This window comes from Solenopsis invicta, chromosome 9 (genome assembly GCF_016802725.1).
Source record: "Solenopsis invicta isolate M01_SB chromosome 9, UNIL_Sinv_3.0, whole genome shotgun sequence".
Lineage (NCBI taxonomy): Eukaryota > Metazoa > Arthropoda > Insecta > Hymenoptera > Formicidae > Solenopsis > Solenopsis invicta.
The window spans coordinates 15,354,578-15,373,121 of record NC_052672.1 but is presented as its reverse complement, the minus strand read 5'-3'; the positions used below and the strand labels follow the sequence as shown (position 1 = coordinate 15,373,121).

The 18,544-nt window shown below is 39.6% G+C and overlaps 1 protein-coding gene across 2 annotated transcripts in view; it reads right to left on the bottom strand.

Moving 5' to 3' along the window:
• The window catches only part of LOC105201882, a 289,517-nt gene that overhangs the window by 221,224 nt on the left and 49,749 nt on the right, over window positions 1–18,544 (bottom strand). For both annotated transcript variants that reach the window (XM_011170150.3, XM_011170151.3), the window contains exon 3: window positions 16,349–16,546. In XM_011170150.3, coding sequence (XP_011168452.2) covers window positions 16,349–16,546 — 198 coding nt within the window. The remainder of the gene's footprint in view (window positions 1–16,348; window positions 16,547–18,544) is intronic.

The window sequence follows — 18,544 nt, the reverse complement described above, 5'->3', positions numbered from 1 at the left end:
CGAATAGGACAGAGGTAAGTTTGGTGCAACTTTGTGCTAGGCTGTACCTCGCCTGACCTACCCGTCTCTACGGCACGAACATGGAAAAATATGTAAATATCGGGTCTCATCCATTATCCAACACGAAGGGAGAGCGTAGCCACAGAGCAGGAAGAGGGCCTAAGACCGGAAGGTGCGACGACCCGAACGTGCGCCGCGGTTGTTTTAGCAACGCCGCGCGTAGTATCGATTGCCACGGAGCCGTGAACTTCGAGCAATTGCTAAACGGCTGCCACTTCTTTACTACGTGACTTTACAGGCGATACGTTCTCGTTAGAGCATAAGCCGGCTCACGGCTAACCCTTTCGTAAGCAAAGGCAAACACCCGTAATATTTTCCTTCATGGTGAAATACATTTGGTTCGCTTCTAATCACAAAGAGATCGATCAAGAGTATAAGTTAATAAACTCTTGTTTAACGCAAAAATATGTGGTTACATGCGGTTACAGAGAGAGAGAGAGAGAGAGAAAGAGAGTCGCAAAAAATCTAATAATTGTTTATATACAAAAATATTAAATAATGAGAAAATAAAATAATATATTAATTACAATAATAAACATTTAACATTTAACAAATTATGAAAAAATTTTAATTTTAATAACGGAGTAAACAAACTATAAAAATATATTATTAAATAAAAATATAATTTTATTCACGTAATTTTTATATGTATATAGTTTACTTGAAGTGTTAATATTAAACACATTTCCAAATTTTGTTTATTTTGCAGAGACTGCATGTCCGATACATCCTTAAAAAACAAGAGAAATTTCATTGATAAGTTTCTTGTTAATGTCGCATTTTTTAATTAAAATACTTATGTAATAATAAATGATTCGTACCTATTTAATATGAAGTTGGTTAAAATCAAACGTTTTATAACGAAAGAAATCGTTATAAAATCAACAGTGTACATATAGACAGAAGGAAGGCGCAAATAAGAGGGCGGAGTACATTGAAGTGGGCGGATTCGGTATGAACAATCAATATCCACCGTCTTATCGCGCGTGTCAAAACACGCCTTCGTTATCGCGCCTTAATTCGAAAGTGAATCGATTTTCCGGCCGAGGGATCGCGGTTGCACGCGAGGGAGAAGCGTGTCGCCGCGCCGATCGGCGCCGGTCGCGATGCAATTTTTCGCGGCGCAGTGAAAACGGCGAGGGTGGGGTTCGATGACTCGGCCAGCCGGCTATCATCGCGCGCGCGGCATGCCGACGAATTAAATTTATTATTCGCCTAACGCGCGCGTTCACTGCCAGAATATCGCCCGGGGCTGGCTACGCGAGCCGACCAACGCCGAGATATTATAATCGCCGTGACGACGTGATACGCAATTAATCCATCGCGCGTCAGCACTCGGCGCTCGCGTTCAGCCGCGCATATAATAATAACGCGTATCGACGCGAGCGAGTGGATGCGCGAGTGGATATGTACCACGGCGATATGATTAATGGCACCGCCTATCAGTGCGTGAACGTGGCAAAACGAAGACAAATAGCCGCGCCGAGGCACTTTAAACGCGCTCACCGCGGATCCATTTCCGTCGAAAACCCGCGCGCGTCGGAGAAGACGCGACAAGATTACCTCGATTTCCCGCGGTCGCGACGCGAATCCCTCCCTTACCCATCCCTAGTCGTGCCAATGTATAAAGGACGTGCCGAAACGACTGAGAAATATTGTAGATCTCGAGTAGGTGCCTCGACACAAATTTATGGCCAACTTTTTATCGGATATATTGGAAGAGACGTCGCTGCCCGCAATTTTTCAAGTTTCCATATTAAACTTTCCGACGGGAGAACTTTAAGTAAAATTTTAATTGAAATAAACTCGACTGAAAAGATAAAGTTACGTTACTCATGAAACTCAATGCCAATTTGTATTTCTCTCATAATCTATCTATAAATTTCATCATTCAATTATAACAAATAAAATTTTTAGAGAATTATAGAAATAGCCAAGATACATATAAATACAAATTAAGCTTGTATTATTTTAGAATTAATTTATTATTTCTAGTACTTTCTTTACGTGCGATCTCTTTTAGCTATCGACAGGCGTTTGATGGTCGGAAAAAGAGTTATTCCCAAGATGCGCGATATATATCGCCGATATTAGCGCACGTGAGTGCACCTTTCTCGCACGTAAAACTTAATTTTAGAGGAGACCGATTTATGGAGGGAAATACGTTTCGCCGATAGTACATAATGTGAGAAAGAGAGAGTTGCCTCGCTAATGGTGCATCGTCTACATCTGCTTTATCGTATTTTGCAATTGCCACATTAATGGACCGTATTATAATTTGCCGAGATGAACACGTAATTTCAGATCGCGAGTTATCGTCAATCTTGAAGGAGATATATTATTTATTATCGGAATTATCTCACGATGCTACGTTGATGATATATTCTCTGCACAGTTTCATCTAGGCTATATTTATAATCGCATACCTTTCAATTCTAAATTAGTTATAAAAAGTTAAGAACGGGTTTGCTTATAAATCTGCATCCAATAAAGTAACAGTATTTGCGTCATTTTTTTTTCCCTTAGACAGTTTTACAATTAATTTGCTCATTTTAATACAAGAGATATTTCAAGAAGCTAATTTAACTTAAACGAATTCAATATAATTGGTAAGAAAAATATAAGATAACACGATAGAATATAGACGTTTAAATAAATTGCAATTAATCTCAACTCGCAATCTGCCGCCAAAAATTTATTTCCGCTCCCGAGGTTATTCATTTAAAATAGGTATTTAAAAGCTATATCATCGTTCCCTAGCGGACGTTAACCTAACGAAAGAACGGCGCTCCATGCAAAAAGGCTCGCATCGTCGTTTTAAACGGTATACGCCCCGTAAGCTCCGTCCCGCAAAGTGTTCATTTGGAAAGTTTCGTGGGCGCGAAAGCCCGCAGAAACTTCGAACTTTCGCGGTGCGATGCGATGCGATGCGATGCGAGGCGAGGCGAGGCGAAGCGCGCCTTTCTATCTCACCCTTAGGCGACAGCGGGGGGCGAGAGCGGGGGCAGAAGAGGCTCTGATTGACGACGGCGGACTTTTAATTACTCCACCGCAAGTCCCGGGGCACGTGGAAGCGAAAGATAAGCTTCCTCGCTCGAAATAAAACGAACGAATGGTGAACGGCGCTCTGGCGCGTAAGTTATGCCGCAAATTATGCAATTAAAAGTCTTGCAGACAGATGTGGGTCCCGCTTTTCGCGCGCGCCCTGTCTTCCGTACTAACGACTTCCGTTGCGTGCCTACGGTTGCGGCAGATGCGTGTTGTCGACCAAACTCTTTTCGATAAATTCGTAACTAACGCCGGAATGAATTAGACACGCTGTGAAACAACAAAGACGATTATAGTGCTTTTCGTATCGAAAATGGGTTGTGTAAAACAACGTGTCGCTCTGTGAAGAATGTTAATTTTCAATTATTTGTAAAAATAGTGTTTTCGCATTTCAAATTAATGATTGAAAGAAAAAAAAGTTTTATTTTTTCAAAAATATTCTTTCAGTTTCCTTACTGGGTGGATCTCTATTTAAATTTACTTGTTAAATTTTTATCATAAATTCAATAAGTCTTTCACAATACGCGTTTATCATGATTATAAATTAAATGTCAACCAGAGCCACTTATGCTAATTACAAAGTTAACACATGCACCATAAATCCAGCAGGAAAATCGTTTCAGACGGGGTGAAATTGTTTCATGGCGGCGAAGGTGAAAGTCTTACGGAAAATCACACTTCGCGCAAAGTGATTACAGAAATGTTGAAATGGCGCTAAACGTCCGACCACTTTCCGCATGTAGCGATATATATATTAGCAAACATATGGCGAATTCTCTCGAATCGCCCGTGAAATATGGGTCTCGATACGGTGTATGGTTCACGCCGTACTAATCTCATGCAATTTATATCAAGGTGCGATGTTACGTACGTTGCGAGGACTGTACCGTGTGAGAGCAGCGCAAATTAAATTGTATACTGTTCGCACAAGATCGCTATGAATCACTATTGACTCGTGTAGCGATATCCGATGAACAATGGCGCTTACGGTCCACCGCGTCCGAGAGTAAAGCCATTTCTTGTCTATCTAAACGTTTGTTTTTCCGATTACAACATCACCATACGTTAAACTACCGAAGCTACCAATGCCGGTAATCTTGATACATTTAATCCAATGAGAGAATTAACAACCTGGTATATATAAACTATGTAGTATAATGAGCAACTTAGAACTTTAATTAATCTTCGAAATGAAAGTATTAATATATGTACTGTATGCATACTGTTATAAATAAAAAATACTAACATATTTTCTCGTTATTGACTTTTAACAAGAAGAATCCTGTCTGTCATCACCGATTTCAATAAAGTTTCGTGAATGTGTAGTGTGTATTCGCTTATGCTATGGTAGGACCTAATATTCAAGCAAAAAATAGCGATTTTCCCTTTATTTTATCCTAGGGCTTTAGTAAGAGTGAATACATATCCCCCAAACTTCATTGAAATCAACTGACTGCCGGGTTTCCCTTGTAAGAACTTGCGTCCAAGAGATCAAAGCCTATATTTCATCGACTGCGGAGATTACACTGCGGATGTAATTGATTTTCTTTCTCGGCGGGCGTATGACACGCGCTGCTACCGGAACGAGGCGAATAAAAGGCCTCGTCGATCGATACGTAAATAGGTTAATCGCGCCATCGTTCGTCCTCCGTGAGTGCAGTCTCCAGCGTACTGTGTGCCTGTTGTATGACTGCACAAATGGCCTATTCAGTTACCAGTTTAACGGAAATCGCACGGTCCATAGGCCCTAAACGTCGACCCCGACCCATTACGAAACGACAGCGGCGCGGACGAAGCACGCACACGCTTACGCATCTTTCGTGTCTAGCGCGCTGTGTGAAAGATACGTTCGGCCTTTACGAGTGCCGCTCGATCTAATGACACAGTTGGTGTTGCGATACGATGAGCAAAGATCGATGAGAAGAGTCTTCTTCGCGAAGAGAAATCGGGAGTCAATGAGGTGGACTAAATGCTGGCTTGTTAAGTTACAAAAGCATCCTCGACCATTCATTCTCGATGAGAATCGACTACTCGAAATTTGACGTGGGCTTAATCCTTTTAACTTGCTGATAAATTGTATATTATACAGATGGTATAAAATAGAACCAATTATAGAGAAATATAGCGTAGGGCTAAACATAGCTTGAAAATATTTGAAAATAAAACTGCAATCAGCTGACATTGTAGATCAAATAATTTTCATTTATAGTCAATAATTTTATATTTAATTTTCTAATGACACAAATTCGATGCATCCAGACTTGTAACATAATAATAATGTAATTTTATTAAAATAACTATTTCTGGAAAATAAAAATTGTAATTTATAACAATTTGTTCAAATTCTTAATATGGACTATATTGTAGTAAAATAAATATCTTCTGTATATATTTATTTTATTTTCTTTTATCTATAAAAAATTTACAAGTTTTCAAAAATTACCATAAATTCATAATATTTTACACTGTAGCAAAATTTTGCAAAAAATTTATAATCCTTAGAATCTTTATTGGGATATTACTGAGATAATAAAAAAAACGTCACTATTGAGCGAGCAATCTGAAATTTTATGTATAAATTTCTTTCTTCAATGGTTTATTACACTATTATTTATAAAAGCGTCGGCATACGATTGTATGTATAGATGTACGTGAGTGTCCGTGGTAAATTGAACTCGAGTCCGTGAGTTTGCTAAGCCCAAATGACTGTGAGGATCAGTCATTCCTGCGGGAATTTTGATTACGAAAAAGTTTCTAATTGCTCTCGCCATCTAATAAGTCTCACTCGAATGTTTTATAAGCTTAATTCATTCTATTTTCATTATGAGTTTCATCCAGATTATCATTATATTGTGTTTCATTATATTCGCAAGGATAATTGCAACGAAAGCTACCATCAACTCTTTTTGTTTTGATTGTATCTGAAAGCTCTGATAAATGTATTTAATTTAAATATCGTCACATTTTGCAGCAAAATTTTCTAGATTATTAATATAATTTGCTAGATTAATATGTAACATAATTTTCAAGATTTTCCCTTAAGGTAAAAAAGATACCTTCTTGATATCATGGATCTCCCACCAAATTCAACCACTTTAATTTAAAGTAATTTAAAAATTCTCAAAAAAATTCATGAATTTATTTTTAAATTTATAAAATAAATATCTGTACTTTATTTTATAAAAAAATAAAATTTTTGTAATTTAATTGCCTTCAAAATTTTTTAATATAAATCGATCGAATAGAATATTCACAATAGTACCTTAAGAATTATAATTATATGTAATTACTTTTTTTTCAATGTTTTTGGATAAAACGTTGCATATGAAATTTTGCATCCGTGATATTTTTTCAAGATTCCCACAGCCATCTCTATGTCAGTGGATTGTTGTCAGAATAAACATGCGATTTAATACTTTCACAGGATCGGAATAGAAGCTCTGGAGTGGTAATATAGTACCGCGGGAGTTATATTGAGATTTCTTGACGTGCCTGACTGGTCTAGGCAAACAATGACGCTCATAATGCTACAAAACTGGTTTCAACCATGAAAGATAGCTGACTGTTAATATAGGATACATCCCACAATCCTGAAAATGCTCCACCCATCCCTAGGGGAAGAAACGTTTGAAGAGGCAGGAAAACGAATCGTTATTTGGGTCCTATTCGTTTGAGCCCCATTCAGTCTCATCTTCAAAAGATGAACGAAATTAATAAGCACGATAAAAAAATTAATAACAAGTTTTCCGTTACGCAACGTAATGCTTCTTCGCGCGTTAAAATGACAATAAAAAACCTAATGCAATGAATAAAATATTGTATTTCTTTCGCGAAGCAATCACCCTCATCAAAAACTGGTGAAAAATAGAAATTTTCTCTTATTAAGCAAACAGTCGGCGGATCGGGATTGTACCGTCACGTTGCCGCAACATCGCGGCGCATTTGTGCCGCCAATGACCGCGGCAGCGTTGAATAATAGGTTCGCGACGCAGATTGATTCGAGTTGCGTGCAGCGAATGCAACGTGCATTCGTTCAACGTAGAAAAAAAAAATCGGTACTAATTTTCATAAATCAAATCGGGCTACGAATGAAATTTAATGCGCGGCGTGTTTCGCTTTTCGACTGATTTATCTCTCGGCGCGTGGAAATACACCGAGAAAAGCGCGGCGCGGCGCGGCGCTGCGCCGCGCCGCACCAACGTGGAGTGCGAGAACACGTAGAAAATCCCCAGCGCGTGGAAATCATCCGGCGATCGCGCGGTGGTGTCGGCGCAACGCGTATGTTACACTTTCTCCACCGACAGCCATGGATTCCACACGCCCACGACTGGGTCGTTATTTCTCCAATTACGACTTTCGTTGCGCTTTCGGGATTCATGAGAACTAGGATTCACGAGTGTCAATCCTCAATCAATTAGCTCCGGACTGCGTAACACAGATTGCGCGAGATTGTTCGTCAAGTGGACGAAATATTTTCATCGTGCAGGAAGCACGAGCGACACGAGAGGAGGGTAGATAAAAAGAAGGAAGTGCGATACGCATACCTCGTGTATGAATATCGGTATACCAATCCATCAGGCATTGTCGCCCCGACACGTCGCGCTAATGGTATATCCGCCTTCCGGTGTCGGGACGCAAGCATTAATGGGAAATCCGACAGGCCGTCGATAAACCGATTTTCGCACGATAAGACATAATCGTGTTCACGGCGCGAATAATTTCGCTTGTACGCGTGCTGCAACGCGCCCGCGTCATTACGCAGCGTCGTCGTTCGCACATAGGCGAGATAAATCCGAGATACTCAATCTCCTTGACAATCAATCAGAACGGCAACTACTGCTACGCTTTCACTGTGTGAGCGCCGCGCACGGCTTCTTCGTCGGTATTCATTTCACATATTCCTCCGCTACTCGCGACGCTTCCTCCTTCTGTCGCTCGATCCGCTCGATCCGGCAAAAACGACAGACCAATTACCACGATTATTTCATTTTCCTTTAACTTTTCTACGTATGCTTGATCTCCCCCGACTGCTTCATAACTGCCGCTTTTGTTTCTTCGTATCCTCATATTAAATGGCAGGACATAATAAACAATAAATTATCCGGAGCTTCTAAAGAAGTTAGAGAGGGAGGAATTTACCACCGTCCAGTAAAAAGATACCGCAATGTCGATCTAATTACCTCACTGATGATCTCAGGTTTACTACCGTATTATATTTTATATCATCTCGACGTATGAAAATCTTCCTGAACGTGCACGTGGCGGCACGTTAAAGTGCTTATTACAAGGCGTATAATGGGTTTTCGCGCGAGTCTCCCGCGCCGTTCCGCGCTCGCTCGTGCGGGTCTCGGCAAGCAAACGAGAACGACAACCGTCCAGCCGGAATACGATCCGCGCCGCGCCGAGCCGAGCCGAGCCGTGCGAATTAAAGCGCGTATAATGAGTAGCCGAGGGTGGCAATCGTTCAATTAATTTCCGAGCGCAAACGTCCGGCTGGAAAGTCGATACGCGCGCGTGTGCCAGCCGTTCGAGCAATAAGAAAACTCCGCGTGCGTTTAGATGTATACGAAGCAGTCTTAGAAGTCGTGCACTTTCTCCTAATTGCGAAAGATGCAATTTCAACTGCCGAAACTTGATTCATGAGTACAAATTAATTTTTGACAACTGTGGACTAAAATAAAATAGATTCCTCCAGGTTGCTCAAGATTCATCTTTAGAATTTCATCTTCTTTTTCTCGAGTTGTCACTGTGTATCCAGTATGGCATGTATAAACGTATACGTACGCTTCAAGTGAGATAAAAGAAAAAACACTCGAACACACCGTCGAGGATTAATTACAGCGGATTAGAAGGAATTAAAAGCTACAAGTTTACTTCTGCGACTGATCTGACCAGTTCGAAGCTACTCCGCTTACCGAGGAGTTATGGTTACGGAGACAAGGCGAATTCCCGCTGGCGTTTTCAGCGCCGTGATTAAACGATTCTAAATTATCGTTACACACCGGTGTAGGGCACTTTTACGCATTTACGCGACACATTAGATGCCGCGATGCATCAAATGACCGCGCGCAAAGGCTGGATAATAATGATAATCGTTATTGCGGAGACACGGAGATAATCTTTTTCCGTCTTCTTCGCTGCGACGCGCGGAATTTACCGTCGCGATCCGACTCGTCGTCGCTGGGATCGTGTCTTTTTTGGGGTACAACGACCGCATAGGCGGATTATGCGGTACGTTCCGCCTGAGATAACGACGTAAAGAGATACGATTACGAGCTTATGAAGTACGAGCACGGGCAAAAGGAAAGGGAGAACGGAAAGAGTACGATGCCGGGGCGTTGGATGGATTAAATATAGAATACATTGCATTCGTTTGCTCCATTTCAGTTTACCTTAGTTCGAAATGGAAAACTTGGCACACGCGCTAATCTCAGAACAGCGATGTGCTTCGAGACGCGAAGATCACATAGGAGAGTCACATATAGCCTCGTAAGTTATCAAAAGATTTTATAAACATAACACAATCAACGATGCGTACACATCATGTTGGTTCTGTGTCAATTACTCTTTTTATAGCTTTCATTAAAAATTTCCCCTTAAATGTGTTATCAGTGAATATCGAACAAAAATCAATATCTTTTTGATTACAAAATAATATTAATCAATATTAAACCAGCACTGAATCTGCTTTAATTTATATTCTGTTAATTTATGTAAAATAGATACTGAAATTACTTATTCAAAATTCCAATCCACTAGATAATTATTGCAAAATAATATTATAACATTGTATTAGAAATCTCAATTTTTAAAATCTGCGTTCTTTAGCATTTACATATTGCACATATTTTATGATAAGATAAACATAATCAAATAAAAATCGATTGAGATCTGTCGATAAGAATAATTAATTCGCGATTATATTTTGATATTCGATAAGTGATAATACCGCGATATAAAACCATTTACATTTGAATTACAAATTCCGATATCAACTGATTTACGATACAGTTCGCAAATGGCTTTTAAAATTGCGAGCGAGAATGTGAATTATATCTATAAAAATTTAATAAAATAAATTTGTAACTTGAATGATAAAGAATTGAGATATAAAGACCGATGGTGTAAGTCGGCGATTACGCGATATCGTAATATCGTAACAGTAACATTCGAGCGGGTTAATACCAATCGTATGAATTAGCCATTTTTCATATATATTTCGAATAAAATCTTGCGCTTCGTAACATCTGAAAGAGTGAACCGTGGGTTTTTACGAGAGGAGACAACCAGACATCGCGAGCCACAGGAGGTGTATTTCCGACACGCATACGCGTAATGTGCGTAAATACAGCCGCAAGGGCCGGTAGGCATTTTTACGCCCACAACTTACGATCGGACGAGCTTTTATGTATTCGCCAGTACACGGATACTATCCAATGACAGCGGTGACGGCGGCGGCTGCTTAACGACCGAGAGAACAGGAAGCCACAGTGCGTACGTGCGTGCGTACGTGCGTGCATGTGAATCCGCAAAGCCGTAGTACACACGTGCATTCGCACAAGAGCAGAAGCGGTTTCTTAGTAGGAGGAACAAACGGAAAAGCTCCTCGAGAGCCGGAATCGCAGTTTCCGCGCCCACTTTCTAAGAATCTAACGGCTGCCAATCGATTCGCCGATTTACGGTAGCTACTTTCTCCGATTTCCAATTTGATCCCTCGCATTGTGGCGCGACAGCGAGGTATGATGCATCGCGTGCACGGATTTTCCGCGCGTAATCCGCAGGATCTCGCGAGACCTGCGCGTAAATCGAGTTTTCGGGGGAGGTTAATTGAATTTCGGTGACCACGATTGTGCGGCGATACCGTGTTTCGCTCGCCCGCTTCGATAATTACAGTCTCACGATTGCGTGTGCATTCTAATCGGGTATTATTATCTCTGAACCGAACGCGTCTTCCTCGCAATGATTACTCCACCTAGGGAGCAAGAGGGTCCAAGTTGATTAAATTGAAAGTGATAGCGCACACGTTCATCGCTTCTATCGATACAGATAAATTTCGTACAAACGGAGCCGCGCCGAATTGAACGGATATACGATAACCTGCTTAAGAAGCGCAATTCACGGCTGAAGGATGCGCTGGAGGTGAAAGGCACGACGAGGCCGACTACCAATTAAATCGTACCTTCAAGAGGACCGCCGAGAGACTGCGGATAACTCGCGTGCGGCTTGTCCGAGGTGGATTTCTCGACGCGGCTCTATGAGCTTACGAAGTAGCCGCGTGGTTTTTGCGGCGCCCGTAGTTTTATGAGGCTAATTTATTAGCCGCCCGGACATGGAACATCACGGAACCGTTCCTCGGGCGGTTCTATCCTACGCGCGAGCGCGCGCGCTCCCCGGGAAGCGCAAGAAACCGCTCAATCTTCGTTCCAATCTTCCTAAAGTACAAGTGCTTCGATCCCTGAGATTTCTCCGCGTCGCTTTCTTGCCGAGGAAAGCCGAATACAACGGCGACGTCGATATCTTCAAGGCGGAACAACCAACGTCATACATCGCAAAATGCAATCATAAATTATTATATGCGCTTCTTTGAAATTCTTGAGAGATGTATGTCTTTATGTCACAGCAATTTTTTCGCAACTAAACGTATTTGCATTTATCGTTGCAAGTTCAATAGTGAAACTACATTCTTTTCGTACAACTGCAATCATTTTTATTATCTTTGTAATCACTTGTCATTATTTTGGTCTTGAATTAATAATACAGCTAAAAGAATTTAATTGAAGATGGGCTCTTGATTCATGCATACATGAAGCGCATATAAAACTAAATAACGCAAAACGTCGAGTGCGAATGAACGGAAACAAGTTGTCGACCAATGTATCTTCCGCTTCCCGAATGCAACGGCCGCGTTGTCGTCATTAATGCCTTCGCCACTACCTTCGCGAAGCGATGACAACCGGCAAAGACTATCTTATCGCGATCTGCTATCGAAGCGACGCGTAGTTACGTGTTTAATAGCCGTTACTGTTTCGTACGTGTGTATACGCACCACCGCCGCCGCTCGACCGATCTGCTCGGCAATTCGACGATGTAACCAAGGGTGTCATTAGAAATTCGTCTCACTTTTTGCGCGGATCAACGCCGGAGGCAACAAACGATTATGTAATCTGTCGCCTTCCTGGCTCATGCAAAAGAGCGTCCACTCCGTAAGTGAACGTTTCATTGCTCTTATAAGTATTACGTAAATTACCAAATAATTATGCGGCATTTAATCGGGACTATCTACCCGAACGAATGATAACGTCTCGATAGCTGGATAAAAAACAAAATGGCATTATTGATCGGCCACTGCTTTTTCACCACGTAAATTTATTATTTTTCCTTCGGAAAATTATATCGACATTTTTCTATGTAATTTTGTGCAATTTCGCGTACCATGCAATAGACCGTTCAAATAAAATAAAACCATCCCAATTCTAAGAAAGAAATGCATATCTATAATTATTCTTGCACATATTCGATTTTTATTAAAAAACATGCATTTTTCATTAATCACTAAAACAGCATGTAGTAATTTTTAATAAAAAATACAAATATGAAAAGAAAAACATTAAATGATAATATTATTCAGAAAAAAGAAGAATAAAAAAAGAAAAAAAATGATAAATAATATCTATCTTTTTCATAAATCTTGGAGCAATCTCGGGACAAACGATCATATTTCTCTAAATATTAGAAATTTTATAATAAAAAAAGTCGATGCAAAAAAATTAGTAAATGAGCAATACATGTGAAAACTTTCTGAAATTTGCCATAATTTTTGTCAAATCAAAATGTGACATTTACGCATTAACGACTTATAAATTCTTAATTCAACAAAAGCTCTGCAAAACTGAAAAAGTTAAAAGCGTCAACAAAGCAAGGCGAAATTCACACGTATGCGGCGCAATAGGTACGCTTGAAATACGTTCGAAAAATCAACGTAAAGAAGCGGAAGCACCATGGGAGGTAGCATCATCGCGCTCGAAACGATCGTGAAATCGTGTTGCCGCGCGAACGCGTGGGCCGGCGTTTCCCGTTTCTGTTGGCGGCACCGAGCTCATGCATTCGCGAGATTAAGGAGATCAACGGATAACACGGCGGAGATATATATTGGTGGTTTACACAAAGGTTGAGACCTTGGTCCGAACGGTTGAGATTCAAGACCCGCAGCCTTCAATCATTGTCAATCGGTTCGGACGGAGCACCGTTACGGTGCCTTCGTGCTATCGTCGTCCCATGGGATACACCTACCATTCTTTGACAACATTCCTACGTCGCCACGCAGTCCCGTTCTTCGCGAATATTTGCGAGGGCACATCGCTGAGATCATTAGTGTCACGTATTACATACGTTACACCCTGCTGAGTCCTCCAAAGGACAAAAAAAATGCTATACTTGTGAAAACAAATCATTATTTCTTCTATAGTTCGAAAATATTATTTATGACGTGTAGAGTATGAGGATATAATCCATTTTCAATAAAAAGTTCGATACATGATTTTTCGTCATATTAATCCAACGCGATACTTTCGTGCGAATGGACAATCGCCAAAAAATATTGTTGCAACAGATAGAAATATTTCAAGTACAGCGCTACGCTCGGAGATATCTGGTTCAGTTTCGATACAGCCCTCTCGTTTTACGCGAGACGATGTCGTCCTCACTTATAATCGTAGGCATACCGAGGAAGGAAGACGCGCGACACGGAGAACACTGCCGCTCGCCGAGATTGCACCGCTCGTAACCGGAGACATTGATAAGTAGGATAAGTAAGATCGGGGACTGGGGTACGAGAGCGCGCGGAGGATGTTTGGTCCAAGCAAATAGATTTTACGAGCCCGACTGTTCGCGTACGTAACAGTCAACTCGGGCGAAGTGCCTCTTCGTGGCACATTTTCGCTCGGCACAGAACGGCGCGCAAGCGGACAGATAAGGAAAAAAAGTGACAAGGAAAAAGGGAGAGAGAGACGACGACCGGGCGAGATACGAGATGTAAATATTCGTGAGACACGCGTGGGCACCGAGCTCCATAGTAAAGATACTAGACCGACAATGCAGGTGCGCATCCCGAGCAAGAATCTTTTCGTGCTATCTTAAGCAGCCACCACCTGTAAAAGCACGTGCTCTATCATAGTATCGAATTGTCTGGCGACATCGACGCTATCGTCGTCCCTTGGCCGCGCGAGTAATAGAAGAGTGGCCGATCGAGCGGCTTGCAAATTTTAAATCTCTCTCTTTAATCCACTCTTACGTTTACTTTCTCATCTTTTGCGCGCTCGCTGTTAGAATAGAGCACGTTTTGCCGATAAATCTCATGTAAATTTGTTTAGCGTGACGAGAAAAAGGAAGAAAAAGAGTATAATGTACACTAAGAAAGTCAAAATATTATCAAGCGAATGTTACTTGTGCTTTCTTCGGTATTTATAAGTTATTAAAAAAATTTAATTGTGATGACAAAATATACATTTTAAATAAATATATACATATACTTATTAAAGTATAATTAAACATATATTTTATTCCTATGAAATATATCTTATTTTTCTTATTGATTTATTTGTGATACAAAGAAAAAAAAATCTAAAAATAAAAAATTTCACTTGACACAAAAAAAATTATTTACTCGGTGAGTTTTAATAGCTTATTTACTTGCAAATTAAAAATGTTTTTAATTAAAACATTTATGTAAATAAAATAAAGAAATAGTTTTTAATCGAGTAATTTCTTTTGCAGTTCCAGAAAATATTTACTGTTAGACAATTTTTGTAATCAAAATAATCAAATTTTTAATCTAAGAAAACAATTTAATTAAGTTTAATAATATTATTAAATTATTTGTAAAATTACATTACTTAAATGTAAAAAATGTAACAATACAAAATTATATACTTAAGGTAATGTCTATCTACTTAAAAATAATTTTTACTTAGAGCAAAGAAATATTTGCATCAAAATATATAGTTTTAAGAAAATGCATTTTTTTCATTAAAAAAAAAAAGTTCTCTCAGTGTAGGAATAAAATTTTACTTCGCTGTATTTATATAAATTTTTTTCAGTAAAATATAATAAATTTACGTCCCACACATAAATTTTTAAGAGTATCTTTTCTCAATGTACTTTTACTCTTCATCAAAACTATAGAATATTTCACATTTTTATATTATAGAAACTTTACAAGGACGCACACGTCGCAGTCGGAAATTTGCATGCTTGTATATCACGATATCAATTTAGCCGTTGTTATGCAAAAGACGCATTGTTATGCAAATCGCCATAGCGTCGTCCGTGTGACAATATCTTATCGCAATAGGCGAACCGCGCACTTTGAGAAGCAATCCCGTGCTAATGACGATGAGTTCAATTAAACTGTCGTAAACGGCGGCTGCGGCGACTGTCGGTGGGCCAGCCCTCAAAGCGACATAACGAAGAAACAACCCTTTAATATCTATTCTCGCGGGATACCAGCAACCCTTTACCCTCGAGAGAGCGAAAGAAACCGACACTGGGTCGGAGCACGTGACCTACACGTGTTTAATTGCGGATTGCGAGGGTACGGGATGTCTCGAGAGAGCATTCGCGGACGCACCCAACCGATATCTTAAATCCGTGAGCCACATGAGTGCGTTAATTAAGACCCCTTGAAAAGGGTTAAGGCAATTAGGAGAATAATCTTGCAAACAAAATCTAAATTTCGGTCACGCTGCAATCCATTAAACAATTTGATCGAAAAGTTCCAGAAATATTAAATTACATTTTTAACGATTACTTAGCAAATATGTTTAAGAAAATTGATATAAATTGTTACTTTATACAGACATTACTTAAGATAATACAATATCCCACCATTCTCTTTGTTTTTATAACTAAATTATGTTAAAATAGTTCAATTAGATAAAGTGCACTTTGGGCAAAATTATGCGAGTGATAGGTCTCTCTCAATGTAATTTTACGATACCGCGATACCCGTGGTATTTTAAAAGGCAGAGTAACTAGAATTTTGTAATCATGCCCGCGAAACAGGATCCAGATATCTAACCGTACATGGAGAGCATGCGCATGATTACTTTAATTGCTTCGCGGAATTACCTATCTGTGTAAGCAGCTTTCTTTAATTGCAGTTTTTTTTTTTTCATCGTACCGTGAACGTTTCAGGATAATGCACTAATGGCACAATCATCACGTTGTAAAGAAAAAGACTCACCGTTTCGGAGGCGACATTCTTGACTTCCGCTAACAGAGTTGCAGCAGGTGAGAGATAAGTCCGGACAAAGTTCTCCAAGTTGCCATGATAAGCGCAAACTAGGATATCCCGTGCTTGTCTTATCAGCAGATTCATAACACTGTCGCCGTAAATCGGTCCGAGCAAATTCCGGACCAGGGAAGCAAAGTCTCCGCGATTCTGTAACATAGTAAAACGATTCGTCGATTAATACAAATTAATTTCAAGATTGCAACTCTACGCGATTGACAATTAAATTTTATGGCACGTACAAGACACAACTAAAAGCAACACGTATTGTACACAATTAATAATGTAAAAAATATTAATTAAAAAAATTTTTTTAATCGAAAATCTTTTCGTAAATTCACTGCAAAAACCGCCACGAATCAATTTATGGGCTATGCATCGCGACATTAATCACACGTTTTCAACACGAGTGTGTCCATAGACACCGGAAGCAATTGAGACGGAAGGGATCGAGCAGTTTCGCGGATCCATTCACATCGCCACGGAATCACAGCGACCACACGCAAAATCTGTTACTGGCAGTTATCCCCCCTCAACGTGAGGGTAAACAAGGGGAATGCGATTTAGACTCTGTGACAAAGGCTGGCAGAATCTCTGACCAGGGGTGCTGCAACACCCACGGGAGAGAAACGTCAATACTCCTCCCGAGCGCATCGCTTAAACCAATACCGGTTAGGATATTACTTCTGAAGCGACACATCTGTGCAAAATCGTATCAGCTGCGTATAGCGTTTACACATTGATAGCCTTAACTTGCCGATGCAAACATGAGACTTGAAATAAATCATTAAATGTTCGAGAGACATTATTGCGATACATTTATATCGTAACAATAGTTTACGAAATTTTTTTCTCTCATCTTTTCTCCCGAAAAATTTTATTTTAAAATTTATTCTATTATTACATCAATTTTTGAATTATTTTAACAAACAATAAAATCTTTTTTCTTCCATATTATATGGATTTCTTTCTAAAGATAATAATCTTCAACCTTATCTATTATTATATATTTACAGTACGCCTACCTAATTAATTATTAAAATTTTTATTGCTGTAAAAATTCTCGTTAACTTCCCGAGTTCCTCAAATTTCCGTGAATTCGATAAACTCAACATAATACTGTCACAACCTAGATCTCCATAAATAGATACATGTCTCTGTTTTCAACGAAATTCCAATTTAAGCAACCAGTTCTACGCATACCTCCGATAAAAGCGACGCAATCTCTTTCGCGAAACGTCGATATTGTGCCATTGGCGCAATCTCCACCGGCATCGCTTTCCCACCAAGATTCGAATACCAATATAGACAAGTGGCTGTGTCGTCTTACGCCCGATGTGGGTGCATTATATCGAGCCGCATCACCGCCGCGGAGTGCATAAACATTGAGGTTTAGCGAGGGCATACGAGAAATGGGGAGAGAACGACGCGGTGTAACCATTATACGTGCGCCCGATCGCCCACGTATTTCCGCCCTCATGGTGCGTGCGGATGGTAGACCACAACGCGATCGGCGGAGTGTTGAGAGCGCGCGAGACTGTCTTTTCGGAGAAACGCACACCGCCGCCAAGGGTTTCACGTAGGATCTGGGTGATCGAGAGCGAAACCGGATGTGGCGAGTATGTGCGAGTATGTGCGTACAAAAAGTGCGACTACAGTGTACGCGAACAACAACCGTGTATACTATGCTCTCAATAATGTTTTTCATTTAAATCCAAGTGGAATTTATTTCAATAAAATTTTATTCTAAAGCTCATCAAAACTACTATTAAAAATTAAAAAATTACAAAAAAAATTAAAAAAAAAACATTTGCTTAAAATTAATTGAACAATCTATAAATAAATGATGGATTAACGAGTGTGATTTTCTGAGATGTTCTGTACAATAATTTATATATAATTTTTAATATAAAAAATATATTTTAAATATTAATCTATTAAATTGATTTATCATTTACCAAGAAATTTATCATGAAATAAACTATGCAAAAATTATTTCTCAAATTAAAAATGTTTAAAGAACAAAAAATAAATAATAATTTAGCAATAACAAATATTATTATATTATTTCACGTTACTACATCAAGAATTGAAAAAGATCACTGTCTGAATTATAATTATCTCGGGAAGATACTATCGATAATTCTT